A 25997-nucleotide genomic window follows, 5' to 3' on the forward strand; every position below is an offset into this window, starting at 1 on the left:
TTAATAAAAAAGGTAATATGCAATTAGAAAAAAATATTTTTGCATGAATCAGGTATTTATGAATATTGCCAAAATGTTACTGCGCCTGCATTATCTTGCGTCATCCAATTCCCTATGTTCGAGGCCCAACATGGGAATAAGATGTTATAGTTCTCTGCACTTTATACACTTATCGCTACTTACTACGTTTTCGGTGTGTTGCTTTAATTTGTGAGTTAATTGCTTTAATTTGTGAGTGACTTCTTTAAAGACAATATGCATTCCCGTGGTCAAAAAAACCAAACTTGTCTTCTGCTTGGTTAGAGATTCCAGCGAGACAGTAGAATGATGTGTCATCCCAAACAGTAGGCAACTCTCAATCACTTTTGATGCTGAAACAGGTTGGGTAGGAGTGGAATGCAAACAAAGGACATAAGAGTGTTGTGAAACAGAGACCCTTCCTCAGGGTTGCTGAACAGACAGATGAGGAGACAAAATGTTGTCACACTCTTATGTTCTTCCTTGGTGACATAGTATGAATTACTAAAAGTGTATTTTTACTGTACTTTTCAACTTGTTTTTAGAGAAAGTGTCCGTAATAGGAGGTAAATAATACCTATAAAAGACAAGAAAGACTGTCCGTGTCCGTACTAGAGAGTGTCCGCTTTAGAGAGGTTTGCCAATATGTTTTTTTTCCTATTACGGTGTTTGGGGATTACAAAATATGTCCGTTACGGGAGGTGTCCGTTAGTAGAGGTTTCACTGTATTATCTTACACTAATCTACGTTAAGGATTGTAAATAGCGCTAATGAATAAGTCTAACTGTGGAAGTATCAATAGTCAAAACTATATATATATATATATATATATATATTTATATTTATATTTATACGCGTAAACAATAGACAGTGTCGGAAAGAAAATACGCTAATGATGATGAAGATACGATATGCCGTTGTCTAGAACTACGAAAAGAAAAAAGCATAGAAACCCTAACCTGGAAATTGCCAAAATAGCCGTGCCATACAACTTATATCCTCTATCCGTTAAGATGCGTTTAAGAATTGAAAACCATCGTTCAGTAAATATCGATGAGGAAGGAGCACATCTGAAAATGTTATAATTTTGAAATATAGCAAACCATTCATACTTTCCATATATTCGATTTGTTAACAATGGTTCATCCTCTCAGATGAGGAGCGTTAAATTACAGTCTGTTAAAAGTTCCGTCTCAAGGTAGCAGACCATAAAAAATAAACTAAATATGGAGAAAAAGAAATGTGTAATACTAACTAACTAACTAACTCTATGGTCTATGGAACCCGGAGGTTCAGTACCGCGTTCACAAAAGCTCTCCACTGACTTCTATCCTTAGCTAATTGGATCCAGTTTCTACTTTGTATTCCTATCTCTGCGAGATCCATCTTAATATTATCCTCCCATCTGCGCCTAGGTCTTCCTAATGGTCGTTTTCCTATGGGTCTACCAGTCAAGACTTTGAAAGCGTTTCTACTTTCTTCCATTCTAGCTACATGACCTGCCCACCTAAGCCTCCTAGACTTAACGACCCTAACAATGTTGGGTAAACCGTATAAACTATGTAGTTCCTCGTTATGAAGCTTCCGCCATTCCCGTTCCTCTTGGGTCCGAATATTCGTCTCAGGATCTTGTTCTCAAATACTTTCAGTCTATGTTCTTCCCTCAGAGTAAGCGACCATGTTTCGCAACCATACAGAACAACAGGCATGATTATCGTTTTATATATTTTAAGCTTCAAATTCCTCGACAGAATTCGCGACAAGAGATTTTGAACCGAATAGTAACACGAATTCCCTGCTTTTAGTCGACATTTAATTTCTTCGTGAATATGATTTTCGTGTGTTAATATTGATCCTAAATATTTGAAAGTATCCACTTTATCAAAAGTATTATTTAATATTTTAACGCCTCCACAATTTGCCGTATTACGGTCCCGACGTACTTCCATGTATTTAGTTTTCTCTGCATTTACTTCTAAACCCATGTCCCTGCAAGCGTTTAATAAACATATCTTAATTAATCTAATTAGCTTTCTCGGTATTCCAAGCTCTGTAAGAACGTTGTATAATGTTTCTCTCCTAACCGAGTCGTAAGCCTTTCTAAAATCAATAAATAGTTGATGTACCGGGGTATTGTATTCCCACTTCTTTTCGAGTATTTGGCGAATGGTAAATATTTGGTCGATAGTTGATCGATTTCGTCTAAATCCGCACTGATAATCTCCAATAATTTCATCTGCGTATGGGGTCAATCTTGCTAACAGAATATTTGAAAGGATTTTATAGGATGTTGACAGAAGAGAAATGCCTCGATAATTATTACAGTCAGTTTTGTCGCCTTTCTTGTGAATTGGAACAATGATTGACTCTTTCCATTCTTGTGGCAATTCTTCCTTGTTCCAGATAAGGAGAATGAGTTTGTGTATCTTGTTCCACAATTTTTCGCCTCCAGCTAAAATTAACTCAGCCGGAATTTCATCTACACCCGGAGATTTGTGTTTCTTTAATTTCTTTATAGCGGCTTCCACTTCTATTCGATTGGGTTCTGGAATATACGGTTCTGCGGTGTGTATCTCCTTTTCTCCACGCACATTAGTTTTTGGCTGCGTGTTCAGCAAATCGTCAAAGAAATCTTTCCATTTATTTAAGAGGATATCCGTATCAGTGAGAACTGTTCCGTCAGATTTCTTTAATATATAAGCACGAGGTTGATAGCCTTTCTTAAATTCGCTGATCCCCTTATACATGTCCCGAATATTTTTATTTTTACTATTATCTTCAAGTTCCTTAATTTTAGCTTTCAAAAAATCCCGTTTCTTTGTTCTAAAAGTTTGTGTAATACAATATATATAAAGGTAAGTGACAGATAAATGGGTACAGCAGTTACTCAAATTGTCCATGTGGCTAGACAGTCTCGTAAACGACGCGGCCAAATCATCAATGTCTGTTCGCTCTACATTCGTGTCTATGTTAGTCACTACTTTCACTATATCAGACTTAAAGCATGTGAGGTTAAGCACATATCTTTTCCAAAGAGGACCAGATCTTGTAGTCGAGAGGATTTAAGTCTGGACTGGACAAGGGCCATTCTTCAGTGGTGATGAACGCATTTTGTTGCGACGAAACCACTACTACGTCATCTTCGCCTTGAGTTGGTACTGAGTTCTGTTAAAACACTCAAAGCTTTTTTTGGAACATAGTGGTGCCAAGAGGTTTCACCACGTATCGAGAATGTCAAGGTACACTTTGGCTCCCGTTATCACACAATTTTTGGCAAAAATGCACGTCAGTGGGATCCAGGTATGACACACCCAGTCAGTCAGTCACTGATAAAGAGTGATGGCCTCGGTGAATACAAGTGGCAGTACTGATTGTAGCGTACACCCTATCAATTCTGTCTACTGAAGGTTTTTAACTGAAAATTTTCTAATCTCTGAACAAAATTTGTCTGTGCTTATCCGCGTACTGTTGCAGACCCAACTTTGATCTGTCACGTCGTATTTTCATCAAGCGCTGATTTAACAGCTGGCCTGTCTTGCGTTAGGCATGCAGTGTAGGTCTTCATTGATGATCGCGACATGTTCATTTGCAAGGCCATGAATTTCTTCTTACGGATTGAATTTCGAGCAATTCTTGCCTTCTCTACCTCAACCATGTCGGTCCCGGTGTCCCCCACAGGGGACATAAAATATAACGATATTATTCTTTCTTTACAACTTTAAAATCAGACTGGCAACATTGGAAGCTGTTTACAGGGGATCATAAATGGATCATGCCCTGTAAACAGTTTTCAATGTTGCCAGTCTGATTTTAAATTTGTAAAGAAAGAACAATATCATCATATTTTATTTCCCCTGTGGGGGACGCCGGGACCGACATGGTTAATGACACCTGGTGTGCTAACGGAGCGAAGTTTATCCTCGACAGACGTTGTTTCATTATATCGCTGTATGATGCAATAAACGAATTTCTGTGTAATGTTTCTGCAGTAACTGACAAGTAAAGGTTCTCCCTCAAGAATCGGGGATCCGGAAAATGCGCATATATTTAGATAGAGGAGAGCCACGAAGGAATACTGGTGAAATATGCCGGGCCGACAGCAAAGGATAAATCCAATATGGCCGCCCGAAGGTCATGCCAATCGACGTTTGCAAGCAACCTCTCATCACTTCCCATGGGCAGATTGATATACGTATGAACACTACACATCTATTGGTTTGAAATTTCGCGGACGTTGACGTATTGAACCCAATGTGGCCGATCAAAATGTCATGTGTCAACGGCTTGAGTTTGGAAAACGAATTGTACAATGGAAGTACAGTATCACTAGACGAAAAGTATTAAACGGTTCAAAATATCGACATCTGAAACCCAATATGGCCGAACAAAATTCAGAACCAAACAGCTCGTACTATAAAAACGAAATTTGGTGTAAAGGTCCATTACCACCAGTAGGTGAGGAAAATAATGCAAATGGATCACAATTTCTATATCGTGTATCCAGTATAGTCGCGAAATACGCATATAAAATATACACTGCAAACAGTTCAGGGGGTTTCGCATGAAAATCACCTAGAATTCACTGGAACAGATTTTGCAATCTGTTTGAAGTATTACACGCAAACATATACTGTTCATTTGGGAAGGTCTAGAACGCACTAGCCACAAACGTCCAGTGATACTGTACTTCCATAGTACAATTCGTTTTCCAGACACGAGTCGTTGACACATTGACTTTTTGATCGGCCATATTGGGTTCAATACGTCAATGTCCGCGAAATTTCAAACCAATAAATGTGTAGCGTTCATACATGTATCAATCTGCAAAACAGTAAGTCAATCTGCCCATGGGAAGTAGATGAGAGGTTGCTTGCAAAAGTCGATTGGCATGACCTTCGGCCAGCCATATTGGATTTATCCTCCGCTGTCGGCCCGGCATATTTCACCAGTATTCCTTCGTGGTCCTCCTCTATCTAAATATATGCGTAATTTCCGGATCCCCGATTCTTGGGAAAGAACCTTTACTTGTGAGAGAGAGTTGTCGGAGGGTGCCTGCACTTGTGTAGGGTCAAAACTACAACATATTCTTTTTCAGGGTTCCCACTCGTCCTGGAAAACCTGGAAATGTTCTTGAAAATGCATTTCTGTCCTTGAAATTTACAGAAATACTGAATGTCATATTTTTCATAATTATTGTTTTTAATTGATTGCTATTCCTGTTTTTGTACTGAATAATAATTTGTCATGATCCTGCATATGGGGTGCTTGGTGGGTTTTCTTTCTCCCAACAGGGTGGTTGACTGGGAGAACTTCTACTTTCACCCACTAGTCTCTCAAGCTCAACCCATTCTTGGATGCTGTCTTCACTAGCACTATTTTCCAGAAACTGTGCTTTGTACCAGTATCAATCCATAATCAGTCCGTAACCTTCTACATCAGGATGGTTATCAGTCACAGAAAAAAAATCTGCTGCGACATGTATCTAGAGAAGACATGTATAAAAGTGAACTGTTGTGAGCAATGAAGGTGGTAAAATCAAATACCCATACAACTCATGTTCAGACATTGGAGATCTATTTAGAGTCATATTTCCAGACAGTGCATTTGCCCAAAAATTTAAGTGCAGGCCTACATAGTTACATCGTTTGCTATGGTCTTCGTGAATATATACTAAAGATTCTTGTGAACAGTGTATGTGCAGAAGTCCAGCTTCTGTAGTATTTTTCGATGAGTGTCTCAACAAAGTATCTGTCTGAACAAATGGATATGGTTTGAGATACTGGAACACTGATGAAAATATGGTGAAATCCAGTATTTTGGGTCCCAGTTTTTAGGTCATACAACGGCAGAAGATTACTTCAGATGTCGATGGATGGGCAACGTGTTAACTGGAAATGGCTGAATCTGTTAAGAAGTCACATTGGTGAAGACTCTCCTGCTTTGCTGGACATTGAAGGTTGTAGTTTGCACACTCTACATTGAGCTTTTCGTGTGACGTGTGAATTAACAGACTGGGACCTGGGATCAGTGTTAACATCCCTGTGGCGACTCTTTAGAGACTCTCCGGCAAAAAGTGAGAATTTTGTTTCTGTTGCTGGCTGCGAAAAGTTTCCATTGAAGTTTTGTGCTCACAGGTGGTTGGGAGACACAATGGTACCTGAAAGAGTACTGGAAATATGGCCATCAGTGGAAACTTACATTAAGAGCATGTCTGGCAAGAGTTCTGAACCAAAGTCAAATGCTTCCAGTGTTTGAAAGTTGTTTGTGCTTATAGTTTAATGCAGTGTAAGTTCCATTTGTTGTGTTTGTAATTAATCTCTTAAGACCATTCCTCCAGCGGTACCAAAGTCATGAACCTCAGGTTCCATTCCTATCTAAAGATTTCTACGAAGTTGGAAAGAAAATGGCACGCATAATTATCCAGGAATCTGTTCTTGGGACATTGTCTTCTGCTGCTGAACTATCACAATTCACCCCATCAAAGAGCAACATGGTGAGTGCATCAAATGTGAACTTGAGATTTGCAACTTCACTAAGTCTCGGTAGTGCATGCAAAGAGAGGAACGTTGCTGAAAGAAAAAAACTCCAGTTTAGAGTTGAATGTTAGACATCCCTGTGCAAATTACCGTTGTATGTCATGCAGAAGAGTCCACTGAAATATAGGCTTGTGAGAGATCTTTCATGCCTAAATCCAGATAGTGTGTCATCCATAAAGTTTCGTGGTGTCCTTCGGTCACTTGAAGAAATAGGCTACACCCAATGAATGTGATCAGCTGTTTGTTTTGTATGGAAAATTCACTGAGTAGTTTAAAGATGTACTTGCTGGGTATAAGTTGGATCCTGAGAGGGTGGATTGTTTTTACACAAAACTTTTGGATGATTCGGAAGAATTTAAAGACTTGTTGTTAATCATAAAGAAGCTTCTGGTTTTGTCTCATGGACAGGCTGCTGTCGAACGAGGCTACAGCATAAATAAAGATCTGCTTCTTGAAAGTATGAAAGAGAAACCATTGGTCGGTTTGAGATTTGTGTATGATAATATTTCCCATAAAGATCTTACTTCAATCAACATCACGAAAAGAAATGCTGCATCATGCCTTCCATGCATGGCAGAGTTGGAGAAAATAAGGACTTTTGAAAGAGAAAGTCAAGTGCAGAGCAAGAGAAAAGAGCTAAGTGAAAATCCTACAGCAGTTGCAGAGAAAGAAAAGGAAATTGACGAAAACAAATAAAGCTTTGGAGGCTGAAGCAAACCAGCTTGCGTATGAAGCAGAGTAGAAGTCCTGCTTTACTTTATTGACAAAGTCAAATGCTATCCGTAGAGCAGCTTCTCTAAAGAAGAAAGAGATTATGTCTATAGATGAGGAAATCATACAACTCCATAATCAGTTGAAAAACTTGTAATATAATTCCTTTTTTCCTAATTCCTGTCAACAATGTCATGCAATGAAGATGGCATGTACGAAAAATAGATTTTTGTTGTTTGTAAATTTGTTCGGTGCACAATTAAAATGTCATGTAGACAGGCTGGATGTGGGTGGATCGGATGGCTATAAGGGGAGTTGGGAGAAAAAAAAAAAAAAAAAAAAAAAAAAAAAAAGGAAAAGCAGCACATTACACTCCGCTTTGTGTATTTAATTATTGTGTATTAATATTGTACTTGCATTAATATTCACTGCATAAGCTACTGTACTTTTCATTTCACACAGTTGAGTTTTGAACCTACAGATGCGATCCTGTTATACCTTCCTGTGTTGAAATCGTGGAAAATCGATGATTTGCCCTTGAAATGTCCTGGAATTTTTTTGGGGGAAAGAGAGTGGGAACCCTGTCTTTCTTTCCCCACTCCATCTTCATCAGCAAGAAACAGAGGGCAATAATGGTGGTGTAAGTTCAACCAACATTAGGGTTTCACAACAATGCTACATTATTTTCATACATCATTTCTAACTACTTGCAGCTTTCGTACATGTTTGGGAAAAAACTTGACCAACGGTAGAAGGGTGAAGAAATCTCAAGAACCAATCATAAAATGACAAATGTGTCCAATCACAATAAATGACATTTATTTAAAACTTCTTTAAAAATGACATTTTGCTACAACTATACCTTATTAAGGACATTGATAGAAGTTCTCAGAGAGCAACGAAACTCATTTTTTTCTTCAGTTACAAGGAAAAGTTTCAAAGTATTTACTGGAGCCTCTTTGTAAATAATAATAATAATTAATTTAATTAATGTGTAATCTTAATATAGAATTGCGGCGGGAGATCATGTGGTTCGGATTCCACGCTAATCAGTAGGTCCCGTCTCATATAGCCTCGCTGCTGAAAGGGATATTAAACTCAAAATCAACTCAACTCAATGTAGAATACATAAAATATATTGTTACAATTGTGGTATTCTAAAAGATACCACAAACCCACGTAATAGATTAAAACAAATACGTTGCAAATGACAGCGCACACGTTATAAAGCGCTTGTACCGGTAGTTTACGTATATATCTAAACGTAGACCCAGTTGTTGATCAACTTGCAAGAGTGGGAAGTAGCTCACGTGTGAGTTAAGGAATATAAAGGTAAGCTTTGATTGAAACGAAATCGTATTACTTTCTGGAATTACCAAATGTGTAGTTAATTCCGTATACTTTGTTTTACGATCAATACAACGTGTATTGCTTAAGGAAGAAACGTACCTGTTTGTCGATCAACATTCTATTTTAGAAATTTCTGATCGCTAACTCAAGGGGATAATCCGGAGCTGTAATTTTATATGATAAATGGAGGATGCAACCGATTCTTACATCCTCTATAGGTAAGAATTCAAGGAAAATCACATGGAAAAAATGCGACAAGGCCGGTGATCAAACCCTGATCTCCGGCTTGCTACCAGATCAACCACAAAACCTCGGTTTTGAAATCCATCATTCAGACCACATATTTTGGTTCGAAATCCGGTGTCTACGTATAAGATATTTTTGCAGTCTGAATTTTACAGCCATAATAGTTTCCAAGTATGCAAATAGTATTGTATCATATTAGAAATGTAAGAAATTCCAGTTCCGTAACGTTGCTACCAACTTAATTAAAACAAAACAAAAGAAAAAACTAACTAAATATGTGTCTTTCTCTGGTTTATTTGGCCATATGGGAAATGACATGACAGAAATTTCACTTGAAGCACAAACCGTAAGGACATAAGTCTATTAAACTAACAATGCAACTATTCAAGTAAAAAAATTGCCTATAGCATGAAAGGTAGATCTAAATTCTTTCGGCCATTTCCAATATACATATATCCATAATCTGGTGTTCCTATTCTGTGGTAAAAATTCATTCCAGGCCAATAGAGGGAACGTAGTATCATTGTGTTGATTCGTTCTTCCAGTTGCAAGCTCCAACATGCTGTAAAGAGAAAAATGTATGCAGTTTATATTTTGGAACCTTTTATAAGAAGGAGGTAACCGTGTAATGCAGTTATAGAAATGTATTTTAATGACATACTGCCAGACGTCTTTTTTATTTCCTCTTGTTTATTTTTCTTCTTTACACCGACGACAAGCCGTTCGTGGCTTATATATATATATATATATATATATATATATATATATATATATATATATATATATATATATATATGTAACACGAACTGTTTGGCGCCGGAACGTAGAGAATATTAAGATGATAATATAAGAATCAAAAAGTGAGTTGTGGCTTATTTTCTGCCATTTTTGTCTATCAAATAGTGTGTATATAGAGATAATTATTTAAAATGTAATAAGAAATATGTCTGGCTCATTATTATTAATTTAATTATAAAACTTACTCTATACCTGTTTATTTATCCAGTGATGTAATTCTACTGTTCATGTCATCTGTCACGATGTACATTAAAAAAAAAAAAAAATCAATGCTGAACACAGAAATATCTTTAGGCGGCTGAAAATACGGTTTAACCCTCAAAAAATCCCTACAAAAGGTTTCTCAACGGTTTTTTGTGGTATCGAGTGCACTGAATAACATACTAAAAGTTTACCTAAGTTTGACCACCGGAAAGACCCAATTTTCAAGATGGCGTCCAATATGGCCGTCAAAGTAGGTTAAACCCTCAAAAAATTCCCACAAAAAGTTTCTCAGCGGTTTATTGTGGTATCGAGTGCACTGAATAACATACAGAAAGTTTAACTAAGTTTGGCCACCGGAAAGACTCGATTTTCAAGATGGCCGTGGAAATACGGCTCAACTCTCCAAAGATTTCTGCAAAGAAGTTTCTCAACGTTTTTTGTACAAAATTTTCTCAGTTTACCCAAATCTGACCACCTTAAAGACCTCAGTTTCAAGATAATGTCCAAGAAAGTCGCCAAACCCGTCTACAATTCTCATCCTATGAAGGTAAAGCTAGTGTTTACACTATGTTTTCAGGGTCTTACAATACATTTATGACACCTATATTACCAAAACTGTTTTCTTTAACGTTAGTTTACCTGAACATGTTGTTTTCTTAGCATTAAAGTATTTACAAATAGTCATTGTCACATTCCTTTTCCAAGACAGTCTCATTGAAAGAATTTCTAGTTTTCTTTGACACGAAAATCGGTGATTTTTTTTGACGTTTTTCTTGTACTATAGTTTGCGTTGAATAACATACTAAACGTTTACCTAAGTCTGACAACCGGTAAGGCCCAATTTTTAATGTGGCGTCCATGATGGTCATCAAACACTTAATTCATAGAGTTTTCATTCTATAAAAGTAAAATTAGTGTCCACACTATAATTTTAAGGGCCTTAGATAAAACAATTTTACACATGATTTTATCAGTAATTTTGCTTATACTTAATTTACGAAAAATATCAAAATTCTTCTTGAACATTGAAATAATTACAAACAGTGGCGGCCGGTGGATTGTGGTTTCGGGTGTTGCAGCACGAACGATAAAAGACAGAAGATATAAAGTGGACTCATTGACTAATCAGGATAACTTTAAATGCAAATGCTATGTAATATGTGAAATTAAATACAATTCTGTTTTTAAAAAAATAAAAAAAATGAAGAACATTTTATCCGATTAATCACCTTAATTAATTAGCAAGTTTATTCTCCTCTCTTTGATTGGAGCAAATCTGTCTAATACATACTGGTTGAACTCTGGTATTCTTATTGTCAGGTCTTTTTAGATGGAAATAACCTTTCTTGGGACATTAAATTCCTTGAAAGTGTCAATTCTTTCTCATGTGAAAAAAAAAACTTTTCGTCGTTTAATATTAATTTCAGAAGCTTTGTAGATTCACTAAATATTTTTTCTAGATTACTGCGAACGATTCATTCTAGCAAACTCAGTCCCTGACAGCGTTGACTGAAGAGAGTTCGTAACAGAGATTAGTGTTATAAAAAATGTCCATTGAACACACTTTATTCACAGTTTATCCAGGAAAATTTAAACTAAATTGAGGAAATGTATCTAGTGCAAACAACATTACTGCCATAAAATATCCTGTAAATTTAAACTGGATTTTTTAAAACATTCTCCTGAATTGCCTTTTGCTTGTTTTGTCTAAGCCTTAATTGCAAGTTTTTCCTCAGTTGAAAGCTGGTCAATGTTTTTTGTAAGTTATTTACAGAATTCACGGTATACAATTCATTCAGATGTACGTTATTTATAGAATTAAAGCACACTCAACAAAATTAAACCTAATAAATAAAAAACCAAAACAGTGATACAAAAGAGGTACTGGTATATGAATTCCGAATGTCACATATTCATACATCAACACACACACATGTGCGTAAAAGAAATAAAACTACATTGCAAATCATCCGTCTTGGTTGTTACGCAATGCACGATGAACACAATATACTTCCACATGAAGCGAAACAATGCTTATCAATGTGATATGTTCTGGAAAGGAAACCTCGAAACCCGCCAGATGTAGGATCAGCATGTATACCTAACAGAAGGCAAAAGTCGAAGAACATCAAAACAAACAACACTGCCAGTTCTACACCCAAAAATGTGTGTTGGGAGGGGTTCGATACGTCTATGCAATATATACCTTTCTTATTCTGCATCCGAAAAGACTATAAGTAATAACTGTCACCTATATTCTTAGCAAAAAAAAAAAAAAAAAAAAAAAAAAAAATGATAGAACGATTGTTTTTAAGAAAAGAGAGAGTACATGATGAGGCGTAAAATAAAATATTTAGCCTACATCAATCGTTTCTCTGTTAAACAAGTATAGTTCGTTAGGAAAGTCTACAAATGTTAGTCAAGTTTCGAAATTTTTGGGAGGTCCGGACCCGGTGGGCCTCCCTCGTGGCTACGCCCCTGAGCATTGCCAACTAGTCCCAAATTCAATGTGGCGTTCCCCATCATACAGTTTTATGTAGAAATTATCAAGAGTATAAAATATACTTATTTTATAAAAGAAATATATATATACTAACATACTAGGCTATCCACGGAGGGAGGAGGCGATTCTACATACTGACTTATTAATATTTGAATCACAAATTACTGTGGAAGAAGCCTTCATTATCAATATAAGCTAAGAGTTAACTTGTAAATGCGGGTCTACTTTCATTTGTTTTCTGCTCTACTAAATATTTTCTTTCTTATTTTGTAATTCTGCAATCACTTTTTTTTAATTATCACTATATTGATTTGCTTCAGTATGGTCCTGTAATTTAAAAATATGAATGCATAAAAATAAATTCCATTTGTTAATTACTAGTGAAATAAAATTCAGAAATCTTATTTAGCGCGAAAAACCTTCTCGTTCACTGGAAACCGTGCTGTGTTGCAGAAGCACTGCAACGACCAGTCCCTTTAACTTCTGAGATAGGGGAAAGGAGACTTAACATTCGCTCCAATTCCCGCGCTGAAGGAATCTGGTCGTTGCATGCTCGCTGTAACACAATGTAAATTAGAGACTTCGTGACGGATTATTTTTTGCTTTTTAAAACGGATTAACGGAACGGACAGTTCCAGAAGTAAAAAATATGTTATTTAAAGTGTAATATGCGAGTATTAAAAAGTATTTTTCTGTTCTTTATTACTATTGATAATAATATTTTTTCTTGAAATAATTTGGTCGTTGCGCAACGCTGCAACACTAACATCAGCCGCCACTGATTACAAATATTCATTCTCCCATTCTTCTTCCGAAACAGAATCATTAAAAGTATTTTCACAGTTTTCAGTTTGACACGGTGCACACGCAGATGTACATGGTAGTCCATATCTCATGCAAGTGCATCGTTTCGTTAGGCATCCAGTCGTGCAATTGCAGTGGATCATATGAAGAAGACTTTCTGGAGCAACAGGTATATCACTTATAAATGGTACATACTGATTGTGCAACAGCTTCCAACCCCAATCAATTGCACTGCACCCCATTCATATCACTGTCCTTCCCAATCCAAACCATGACTTGATAGTATACTCGAAAGCTGTGATATTTGGTCGAAGACTCGGTAGGAGGAAGGCGCTCTGAAGTGACGAATGACGTTGCAGAAACAAGTTTTTTACGGAAGTGTTGGTGGCGCAAAGAAGTAAGAGAGTCAGTATTTCTGCCCCCAAATAAAACTACCATTACCTTGCTTCCTAGTCTCTCTATAATAGGTTTTGTTTGTCGTGGCTGCAGAAACACATTTTCACAGTTCTGAATCGTTTGTTCACTGCTAATAAGTTTTTGGAATGCTGACTTCTTGCCTACACCAAATATGCGCGAAGTTGAATCACATTCTGTGTAAGCATGAATGAACAGTGATTGCGAACACACATTACTACCCAGAACTCGCTTAATCTCTGTGATATCATATACTTTATGCAATGCAGACCTGTCCGAACGAAAATATAGTCCTTTATTATTTAGCTGTGCATAGTATAGGAGAAGGATAAGTAAATCTGTATCTTCTCCTACCAACGTTGTTGGATGTTGTTCTGAAGATTTGACAGCTGCCTTGACAATGTCCATGTCTGCATCCCCTGACGCATTAATAACACTGCATCCTCTTATCCGCAGTTCTTCTGTGACCATGTGAATAAATGTCTGTTTCTGGGAGGATATAGAGAGAAAATCATCTTTATTTCCTGCGAATTCTGTTGTTGCATTGAAGCTGATGGTCGAGTGGGTGATTTGACCTCGTCGATGATGAGTATTATCCTTGATAGAAGGACCGGCTTCGTAACCATAAAAAATAACAGTTGCTTTTCCGTAATGTTTTATGGTAAATTCAGCGTATGGCACAATACGTGTCGTTCTTTTTCCAAGGCAAGCGATGAAGAAGGGAACCACCGTCTAACACATAATGTTCAGTTCTGGGATTCGAATCCATTATGGCATTTTGGGATTTCTTGATAACATACTCCTCAATTGTATGAGCCAGTTGAGCCTTGTCACTTTTACGAAATATTTCTTTGGCTTCAAACAGAGCTGCTGGGAATGGACTGAGCTCATATCTCAAAACAAGCTCCAGAGAAAGGTCTCCAGGTTTTGACATAACCAAAAATCGTTGATAGAGAAGAGCAGGATCAATGGTTCGGTCTTTGTCAATTTTAATGCTCGACTCGTCGGCAAGAGTTTTTGCACGGTCTTTTTGTTTAAATGATATATCAAAGATTGGCTTCCCGACCATATCTTGTACAATATTTTCCCCAACAATCTCTGAATTATGCACATTGACATCGTCTTTGGCAACTACACCCGTAACAATGTTTCTCAAAGAAGGGTCTGGTGAGAATGGTGTACAGGTTACAAGTTTTCCCTTGATCTTCTCCAAATCACAGTAATCTCTCTTAACTTTTGACATTGTTGTTTCTCGATGCTGATGGCTGGTTGTGTAGGTAAGGCCATTGAATGCCTGCATAGCATCGAGGAATTGAGATGTTATAGGTGTCCACATGGTCCACATAGCACGCAAGTCTTCAGTCAACCCACTTCCGTGGGTTAATCCGCCACTACTCTTTAAAGACCTCATCAGCGTCTGCTCGATAACTAGGTCTGAACTAAGTCCTGCCCAAAACTGGTTACTGCGGCGAATCACATGGAATCCCTTGGAGAAAGCAGCATATACATCAGGATGTGTGTTCCTCAATTGATTCATTTCTTGCACATAGAGATATACAGATTTTAAGTAGTTATAATGTCCAGCAGCGGCAAATATTGGTAGACAGTCTGACACTGCTTGCAAGTGCATCATCCAAGACCCTGCGCGGTCTGCTTTGATGAGTGATCGGGCAACTTGCAGCATTCTTTGATAGTTTGTCCAAAGCAGACTTGTTTGTGATATGTGGCAAGTTCTCCCCTTCTTGTGTCCATCAGTTGTTTTGCTTCGATCAACGTATCTGACTTTATCGCATTTTCAATCGTGATTTGTTTCAATATCAATGATGAATATAATTTTTCTACTTCATTCATTAGTGACGCAAATTGTTTGTTATTTTCCTCCAGATCTGAGACAATTATATGATTCAGACATCTGTCTATTAATAATTACAAAAAGAAATCATTGAGAAACTTTTTGTAGAATTATTTGAAGGTTAACTGGTATTTCATCGGCCATCTTGGACGCCATCTTGAAAATTGGGTCTTTCCGGTGGTCAAACTTGAGTAAACTTCTAGTATGTTATTGAGCGCTCTCGATACTACAAGAAACCGTTGAGAAATCTTTTGTAGGAATTTTTTAGTGTTAATCCGTATTTTGACGGCCATATTGGACGCCATCTTGAAAATTGGGTCTTTCCGGTAATCAAACTTGGGTAAACTTTTAGTATGTTATTCAGCTCTCTTGATACTACAAAAAACCGTTGAGAAACCTTTTGTAGGAATTTTTTGAGGGTTAGGTGTTTTTTTTTCATATCTGCAGCCGCCTACTTCACAAGAAAAGATACTTTATCAATAAGTCTATCCATGCAGGAGTATACGTAATTATCCAAATTTGTAATTACTTTAATGTATATATATAACATTTATATATATATGTAATACCTATTGTACCGACTTCATAACAAATCCTATATTATACTCTGTATAATCAAAGGATGCAAATAAATAAATACAAATGGAAATTATGAAGCTATTTATGCATGGGATACTTTGTTCATTAAAATCCAAAAGTTACATCATACTAGAATAAAGGAACACAACGTTGTATGACAACCAAAGGAATATAACTCCAAGAATGAGATTTTTGTGCTCTTGGATTATGTACGTAATTCTAAAAGACCCACTTAGTCTCATTTGAGTGTTATTGAACCTCACTTAGTCATGCCTTGTCTGCTCTTCAATAATGTTTTTACGAAGATTCAGGTGTTTCTGGTTTGTTAAAACATTTATGGATAATAACCTCTTCAATAGAAAGAAACCTGTATGAAGCGTCTACGTTCGGACCAAAAAGCCTAAATTAAATTTGGATGAAGGAAATTGAATAAAGCTTGGAGATAGTATCAGTTTCGATTAAAAATTGATGTTATAGGTTATGTCACACACCTTGATTTTCTGAGAGTGCAATGGTTAAAGGTGTTCTCCCAGGAGTCAGTGGAAATGTGCAGTATCACATTTTATATTCTGTGGGTGCTTGCTGGACAGTCAATGCTCATCATTGTTCGTAGTTTAATTTTTGTCCCGTTGTAAGCTTTTTTTTTTTCGTTGTTGTTTTATCAATGTAAATCGTGACAGATGATAGGAACAACATTTCTTGAAATTATAGGACTGGCTAATAAACAGGTATAAAAATACCGATTTTATTATTAAGATATTTTACATTTCTTTAAACAGGTTTTTTGAAAGTGCCGACCACAAGCGACATATAATTTTCTTAAGAATATCACATCTTAAGACTCTCACAAATATCTGTACTTACTTCTGGTTACATTATCAGGGTTCCTACCAACCTGAAAAAGTCAAGGAATTTTAAGTATGGATTTTTACTTCTTCGAAACCATTTCTCTTTTTGTCTGATCCGTTTATTTGGTAGGGGATATTTTATAAAGTAAATTAGTTGGTTAAAAAAAAAAAAAAAAAAAAGACTACCAGTACACACTGTATACATGTACATATATAATAGATGAGGAACCCCTGGCGGGGAAAAACATAATTGCTTTTTACATTACATGTAGACCTAGACATTTGTAATTGTGACCTGGAAAAGTCAGGAATTTGTGCTCGCCAAACAAGTGGGAACCCTGATTATTCACTATGTACTTGCACCTATGTCCCATTTAGACAATTCAACAACAACAAAATGTAGGCCTACATTTATTTCGAAACGAAACACTGTTTCTAGTTTAACACACTAAACCAGTGTTTCTCAAAGTATGGGTCGTGAGCCGTTTCTTTGGTGGGTCGCGAGAAGTTTTTCCTTTGAATTGTGAAAATTGTATTTTGAGGTAGAAACATATGTTGTAAAGAAAGTACTATCAGTAGGGATGCTGGGTTAGGATGGAAAGAAAATGGGTGAGTCAAAATGTGTCATGGGGTAGGGCATTGCATTGAGAACAGTGTTAGGTCTGTGTTATCTTTCTATGGAAAAATTAGAAGCATGATTTACAGAATTTAATTGGTTTGAAATACCACTATTTCGTAGAATAAAAATGTGTACTTGAATAAAGGGCCACAAAGTACATTTTAATATTTAATGTGGGTCGCGGTAACTACAAGTTTGAGAATCACTGCTCTAAGCGATCTGTTGTGTTCAGCATCCTGAATATTTACACTACATGCAATTTTACAGACAAAATATATAATGTAGTGTACTAGAAATTTAAAAGCAATTCACATCATGAGCTGTAAATGGGGAAACAATAAAACGTTACGTGGTCAAATCAGTTCAAATCCGTGGTTGGTTGAAGTTTTGTATCCTTGTTTGCTCCAAGCCTACAAGAGTCCTAGACCTACGGTTTAAGATGGAATTCAAATCACCGTAATGCGTTCTAAAAAATAAAAAAAAAGGTCTGCGTGTTAAGGTGGATCACCACCCGGAAGTCAGTACATATTTTAGCTCATTCCCTTAACTACTGCGCAATGAAACGTTACATATTATAAATATTGTACTATTAGATAGAGTATTGTTTCAGCTACAGCACAAGGTACTTATTCATTTGGTTGTGTCTCCTGATATCGGAAAATGTAACAAAGAAAAGAAAATATTTGATTCGTTTTACAATGAACACACAAGATGGCACTTGCTAGTAGATCTTACTAGAAGTGCTCCGTTTTATGAATTGTTTATTTATATGTGTTAAGTATTTTAAGGTAACAATCTTATCACGAAATAGATATATTGTTTAATTGTTTTTCGTGTTAGGTTTCATATTTTATTTAAATATTAATATACATTTAAGGAAATAGATTTTGAGACGAAATTTGCGCAGAACGCCATAATGCGTTGTTCCCAAATTTGTACGTTTATTATAGTAGTCAAAATAACAAAATTCCTGGATTCTAGCGTTGCAGTTCGAGAAGCGGAATCGCGGGAAGGGTCGAAAAGTTCTCCAGTGTGTCTAGCCAGAATTCCATGATTACTCCCTTTATTATCTGGCTTTAGTAAACACTCGACACTATCTGGCAATGCCACACTATTCAAGCAGGGTTTAACATAGCACCGAGAACACCTAGTGATCCACCTTAACAACTAGACTAAAGGGGAGCGTTCAGGTTTTTCGTATTAAGCTTCACATATCAAGATTATTTTTTCTCATGTAAACTTTTGTGTCATCACAACATGGGGATGCGAACATTTGTTGCTTCTAGACTAATGTACGAGGCGTGTTTTTAAGTCAGTATCGTTTTGACATTCGGCCGCTGCAGCGCTCCGACACTATTACGGAAACTTCCGACGGTGTTTACGTTTGTTTTTCAGTAGTTAAAATACCTCCGCTGACTGTGAAATACGCGCTGTGATTCGTTTTTTTTTTTTTTTTTTTTTTTTAGTGCAAAAGATGTGAAAGTGGCTGAATTTTATCGCCAGATTAATGAAGTGTATGGAGAAAATATTATGAGTGATAGAATAAATGGGTAAGAGCTTTTGAAGATGGCCACTCAAATGTTCATGATGAGGAACAAAGTGGGCTACCTCTCATCACTGAAAACTTGGTGTAGAGAGCTGACAAAAAATTGAAAGAAAATAGACGCTTTACGATTTCATTGTTATCTGATAAGTTTCGTCAAGTTTCAAGAAGTGTTCTCTATGAAATTGTTAAATCAGTGCCACGACGATGATGATGAGGTTAGGATGACTGTGTTGCAGTGGTTGTCAAATCAGGCTGGAAATTTCTATGACGATGGTATTCAAAAGCTTGTTGTATTATACAATAACTGCCTTAAGATTGGTGGAAACTATGTAGAAAAGTAGACTAAGATACAGGCTTTCATGTAACAATAGAATTGTATACTTGTTTTGTTATTATTATTATTATTTATTTCAAAACGGTACTTAAAAAACACACCTACTATCAACAGAGAAAATTAGTAAAATAAGTTGTTATTATTAGGTTAATATTGTAAGTTCGCACATTGTTGCAGATCAAGGAAGACCAATTTTATCAGAATTTTCTGCCTAAGAATGTAAGGGGAAGTCACTATAGTCTACTGTGGTTTTCATTCCTTGGAAATGCCGTATTCATCCGATTGTAAGCCGATCTTTAATTACTTGGTTCAAAAATGCACCATGGCTTAGAACAGTATCGTTCCAATATGGCCTGTAAATAGATAGCACCCTCTATCGACGCAATAGGAAAAAGTTCCTAGAAATATCGTCAGAATGAGATACAAATATGGTGTCTAGACTCAGTGCTGCAAAGTTAATGAATTTTAATTTTTATCAAGAAAGAAATACAAATTTTATGTTGCTCATGTTTGGATTTAGCAGGTCTTTACATAAAAACATTATTTTAGTGCGCTTCGTTTATATAGCTAGGTATATAATATATAATTGTTTTTGATTTCCGAGGAGTCGGCTTATAATTGAATGAATACGGTAGGCCTATATAAGGAGGTGTTTTTGACAGAATCATTGTCAAAATTAAATACTTACCATCTTTAGGTATGTCGAGATCAATTGTGTCTAGAAAATCCAGACTAAAATTATAATCAGGACGTGTCAACAAATTTGTATTCCATTTCTGGATAGGCTTTCGGAGATGCACGTAAGATTTAATCTTTTTAGCGTCAGCTAGGCTCAAACCTAAAATATTAAGTAGAAAAGATACGTAAGTAGTTGCTCCAATGTATATTATTAAAAATATTACATTTAATGCTAAAGACTTGTTTATTCAATTAGCTCATTACAAGGGCCCCAATATATTCCTCATCACGTTCAAAAATTATGCTGGCCGAGTTCGCATTACGCACATGTAATGGAAAAACGTAATTACAAGTCAAGTGACTTATAATACTTCAAGATAAATCATTGGAGCAGAGAAACGCTCCGGTTGCAACTAGCAGGCAAGATTGCACAAGTTCAACTGGGTGATCTGATTCATCCCGTCGGTTCTTAATACTATTTTTGTGGCTTTCTAGAGTAAAATTTTTCTAATTCAGTTGTCTAAAATATAGAATGTTATCAGTGGCGTTTCGTGACGTAATTTTTCGGTAGTTCACAGTCGTTAGAAAATTATATTTTAAAATTCTTTCAGTATTCTAATTAAGAAAAGCTATAAAATATCAAAGTAATCATATATATTTACACATAATAAGAAGTATCCATTCATAAACAAATGCTCCATTTCATTCGTATAACTTCTGACGTTCTTCTGGGCAATCAACTTGTCAATAACTCTTCTGAAGTTAAGTTTTTTTTTTTATTTTTTCTCTGTTGATACTATAGCTAATGCACTACTATCCATTTCATAAAGATAGGCCCCTGAAATCGAGGTGCTGCTGTGACGTCCAGTCAAAACTTATACTGCATTGTCGTACCTCGTTGGAATTGTTGGAATGTTGTCTTTTCAATACTTAAGACATACAAATTTTCTTTGTACTGTATAATGAGAAAAAAATAGAAATTAATGAAAAAGTGCGTATTTTTTCGTACTTTTTTGGTAAATCAATGTTTATAGGACTATATCTCGGAAAGGAGATAACATGAAATAATTTCCTGTGCACGATATGTAGATGCATATATTACCTGCAAGTTCTGAAAATTTCATTATTCAACACGCAGTAATTTTCTTGTTATTCAGCAAAAAGTGAGACATCATTATCTCTGAATTGCTGCGGTGTATTAACAATCTGAAAAAACTTTTAGGAAGATCTTAAAGTAGCTTTTTCAACCAAACTGTTTTGACTTGTTTTAAAAGATAAACAATCACAAATATGAAATTATGATTTTCTCTGCTTTGCGCCCTTCGCTATCGCAGTTTATACGGAGTGCTACGTTGCCACATTTTCCTGACGCGTATAGACTCTCAGCCGGACGGGTATTTAAACTTGTCACGCACACTGTCCGGCACTTTTTAGAGATATTTTTAAAATGTAATGTCTCCACAGATTTTAAACCAATTTCTTAGAAATTAACAGGATATACAGTAAATGTACCAAGTGTTCAAAATTAGAAAAGCGAACTCTTATCTTGTTTGGATTTGCATGTGATGGTCCTCGAAAATTTGTTGCTTTTTGTCAGTTCTTCACTTATTGCACCCAGTACAAAATACACTTGCACAGAAACAAAAACACGCACAAAGTTTATTATATGATACAACCTTAGTTGATATGTAATATTGAGTTTACACTTCACAGAAAATCTGTTTTCAGATTTAAGAGCTCCAAGCTACATTAGAATCTGCCTTTGAATAGGAATGACGCGTTTTTTTTTTTTTCGGCGCAGCCTCAGGTTTACTTGAAACAGAGTTACTATCTTGTTCACTCCCGGCTACGCCACTGAGCACAGAAAGATCAATGTCCTTACTATTAATTACTAATTCATAATCGTCTGAGTCGGAGTCATTCATCAGTTCTGCAATTTCATTATCGCTAAACATTTTGCCTCTTCTTTTTGTAATACCGCCGCTCGTGAAGGAATATCCATTTTTTTAATCAAAAAGCACAAGATATACTCACGAAAATATAAATGCCCATTCGTCCGTCTCATTGCAATGAACCCATATGATATGAGTGCGTGTGTAAGTTTTTGACGCCTACGAACCGAAGGGAAGTGTTGAAGACTTAATCAGTGCGACGTGATTAGACGCAAATACAGCCCTCGTCACCTACTCATTGCATTGTTTTCTTTCGTTGAAAGAAAACAAAGGACCCATTCTGTGTTACTGTACATTCGGCAGGGGAATTGATCGCAGAACTTGGGTGAACATGTGATTGCCAAGGTTACAGTACATTTCTTTTTAACCTTTAACATGTTTGTAAATAACATGTTCGTATACTGATAGATCTTGAGGTAGAAATGGAGCCATTGTTTATAAATATTAGGGAAGATAGCAGGAGCAGCGATGAGTCAACAAAGCCATGACGAAAGTGAATGAAGTAAGAGATGAGGTTTTGGATGTGTTACTTCAACGTTTTATTTCGATTACATTGAGATGTGTACACTCATGTCCAAAATTATTGTCGCATACCTATATCTGTCTTCTTGTAACAATATAATTTGATAATCATTTTGCAGGGTACTTTTAATACTGATACTATATGTCGAGTCGGGAAATGTATATTTGTGGTAAATTTCATAGGAAAAGAATAGGAAAATTAGCATGAGTAAAACAAAATGTTGCTAAATGGATAAGAAAATTTTAGTTTCGTTTTATTGTTCTTATTTACTGCTCTTTTGACATGAAATTTGAAACTGTTTTATCCAGAGAAATCAGCCTTGGCGGAACACAGTATAACGGACGGACATAGAATTTTATTTTCAGAAACTAAAATTATTACAGAGAGCTCAAACCACTGGGACAGGATAATTAAAGAATATCTTGCTATATTACAAGAACCCAACAATATCAACAGGGATACAGGATTTCAACTCAGCCAGACATAAACACCAGTCATAAAGAAAGCATATATGAATACGACCAATCAGCGTCAAGCTATAGACCATTCAATCAGAGACACGGATTCTTAACCCCCACTTACCTCTCCTATATATAGTACACACGAACTAGTCTCAGTATAATTGCCCTGAAAACGAAAACGATGTCAATTCTTGAAACGTCGGCTCTATCGTCGGACTTCACCTGGCCGATATCCCGAGAACATCCCCATAATATGTAAGATAAGATTTACAGTTTAAAAAGGAGATCACTGTAATATGTTTGATGCTCTCTCACCTCTAATTGAACTCGAGGCCAGTCCACCAAAGACATATACTAGTCACTATACAAATGAGGAGGACAGGACACTTCATGAAGTCAACCAAACCACGAAAACACTAGAGCTACTAGAATATTTAGACTGCTAATGGATACATACAGCATATTCAAACCCCAAAATCTGATTCAATCAAAAGTGAGCGAATGTGACTTCTTTTTCTACAAAATTATTATGAGACTTGATAGAAATGATCATGCGAACGAATCGTGATAGAATATTTGACGCACTTACCAAGCGCGCACTCAAAAAAATTTGTTGGATGAATCAAAAGTTTGTGGTCTCCAATGCTGTAAGACATTATATCTCTGTACGCTTGATCTGATGTAATTCTACAGCCGAGAAATGGTATCTAATTGTTAAGTTCCGCAATCTATATGCTAAGAAAAAATACAGAATTAGATTTTTTTAAAGAAAAGAAAGAGTACAGATGAAGTGGAAAATCAGATCTCTAGACTACATCAGTCATTTCTCTACTAAACAGAAAAACAAATTTTATTATAAAAGTATCCAAGCGAATGTCGAGTTAAGAAGTTTTGAGGGGGGATCCGAACCCGGAAGATTCTCCGTGTGGGTGAGACTGGTGTTCACACCAGTTAAATTCAGCATAATTTTAATGTGTTCATTATAGATCTCATACTTCTTTACTTTTTCAATCAGATGTTCCAAATATACTACATAATTCAGGTCCATTGCTAATTCCCTTCATATAAGGCGCGAGAAAAACAAAACAATCATATTTTCATTTCATAATCTTATCAGCCTTGATAGATGTGGCGCACTCCAACGTGTCTACAGGGAATGGTATTGCATTGGTGGCAATAAAGCACTTCATGACAACTATAGATGGAAAAATATCTTCATCCAGAGGGACGGAGGTGAGTGGCGAGAGAATGAGAATCGCTTCCACAGCAGGTAGGAATTGCAGTCAGTAAATGAAGGCCCATCCCAACCTATATCCCAGCGAACATTGCTACAAGAATTTCACGCCATGGATATATGGAGTCGAGTACTTCAAAAGAGGGCTTTGCTAACACGCGGTTTTGCCTCTTCTCCAATGACGCAAGGCGTTTGTTTACCGACTGTCAAATGAGGCATTTTATCCGCAGTCTGTGGAGGGTGTAGAGGCAGGTGGTGGTACTGCGATGTGTTATGGGTGTGTTTCTTATCATACATTGGGCCCACTCATTCAAATTACCGTGAACATGAACCAGGATATTTATTTGAACATTCTCAATAATCAGGTGTTGCTCTTCAGTTTATCTCTTCATGATGACCATGCTGTGGACATTAGGGATGCGCACAAGACAAGATTTGAGGCTGTCTCGTCTCGAAAATGTGCTGTAAAAGTGATGTCTCGACTTAAAAAACGTATATTTTTCTATTGGAATAGCTGTGTCTCGACTCGAATTTTCTCATGAAAATTCTGTCTCGACTCGACTCGTGCGCATCCCTAGTGGATATTCCCACTTTTCAACACAACTGTCGTGTTCACAAGATTGTATGTTTGTGTGTGGTTTGATGAACACGCAGGAACCTTGTCACACCACATTCAACCTCCTATAGGCTCCCAAATGTCCAGGTTTAGCCGGACAGTCCAAGACTTACATCATCTGTCTCCTAAAAGTTGTTTAAAATGTTCGTTCCTCTCTAGAACAAGAAAATTAATAATATTCGTGACATATATTATTTTTAAAACCTGCTTTCATAAATCTTCGATACTCAACTAATAGGAATAATCTAGTCAGGCACTCACCTTTGGTAAGTGTTGACCTCAACTAATAGGAATGATCTATCAGGCACTCACTTTTGGTAAGTGTTGACCTCAACTAATAGGAATAACCTAGTCAGGCACTCACTTTTAGTAAGTGTTGACCTCAACTAATAGAAATAATCTAGTCAGGCACTCACCTTTGATAAGTGTTGACCTCAACTAATAGGAATAATCCAGTCGGGCTCTCATTTTTGCTAAGTGTTGACCTATTAGTGGTGAATTCTGATATTTCAGCTAGAAGTATGACTATGTATGATTATGTATTTCATCGTACGTATGACTATGACTACCCTCTAAATTTTCATTGAGTGTCCCGCTTTTAGTCTGAAAGTCCTGGCTACTCTATGCTAGTGTCATAAGTTTGATGAAGGTATGAAGGTTTGAATCAACATCTCTGGATATGATTACCTATATACTGCATAGACTTTACCTGAAAACGCCAAATTTTCAACAACCATCCCGTCTGGCTTCTTAAATAATGCTCCTCTAGGTACAATGGCGGCTTCGTCTGATATTTGAAGTACCACCGCAGCTAATCGGTCTTCTTCCTTAATAGATTTTGGAACCCTTTCCTTCAAAGAAAATATTGCAAGTTATCTCGTTATTCAGTGAATAGTATTTTCTGTAACAATAAAACTAAACAGCAAGTTAAATGTATATTTTAAGTTAATTTGTTTGCTATTGTATTAATATAGGCAATATTCACCCCACCCCTCCATTTTCTTAATGTTATATTGTCCTCAAGAAATAGATTAGTATTCCAGCCCTGTCAACATTAAATAAAAGTGTTGGTAAACATTGTCTAGCAAATAGGGCCGCGGTGGCTCAGTGGTAGAGCGTTCACCTCTGGTGCTTGGGGTCCTGGGTTCGATCTCAGCCCCCGCCAAATAAA

At 36.5% G+C, this 25997-nt stretch overlaps 1 protein-coding gene across 1 annotated transcript in view; it reads right to left on the minus strand.

Moving 5' to 3' along the window:
• Positions 1-9135: 9135 nt before the first annotated feature.
• LOC145685860 (radial spoke head protein 9 homolog) overlaps positions 9136-25997 on the minus strand; it is a 62233-nt gene continuing 45371 nt past the window's right edge. The window contains exons 3-5 of the mRNA XM_081758503.1: positions 25536-25677; positions 20051-20200; positions 9136-9423 (exon numbers count right to left, since the gene is read on the minus strand). Coding sequence (XP_081614629.1) covers positions 9263-9423; positions 20051-20200; positions 25536-25677 — 453 coding nt within the window. The 3' untranslated portion in view covers positions 9136-9262. The remainder of the gene's footprint in view (positions 9424-20050; positions 20201-25535; positions 25678-25997) is intronic.

Source organism: Thermobia domestica, chromosome 5 (genome assembly GCF_964235325.1).
Source record: "Thermobia domestica chromosome 5, izTheDome1.hap1.1, whole genome shotgun sequence".
In the NCBI taxonomy this organism is placed as follows: domain Eukaryota; kingdom Metazoa; phylum Arthropoda; class Insecta; order Zygentoma; family Lepismatidae; genus Thermobia; species Thermobia domestica.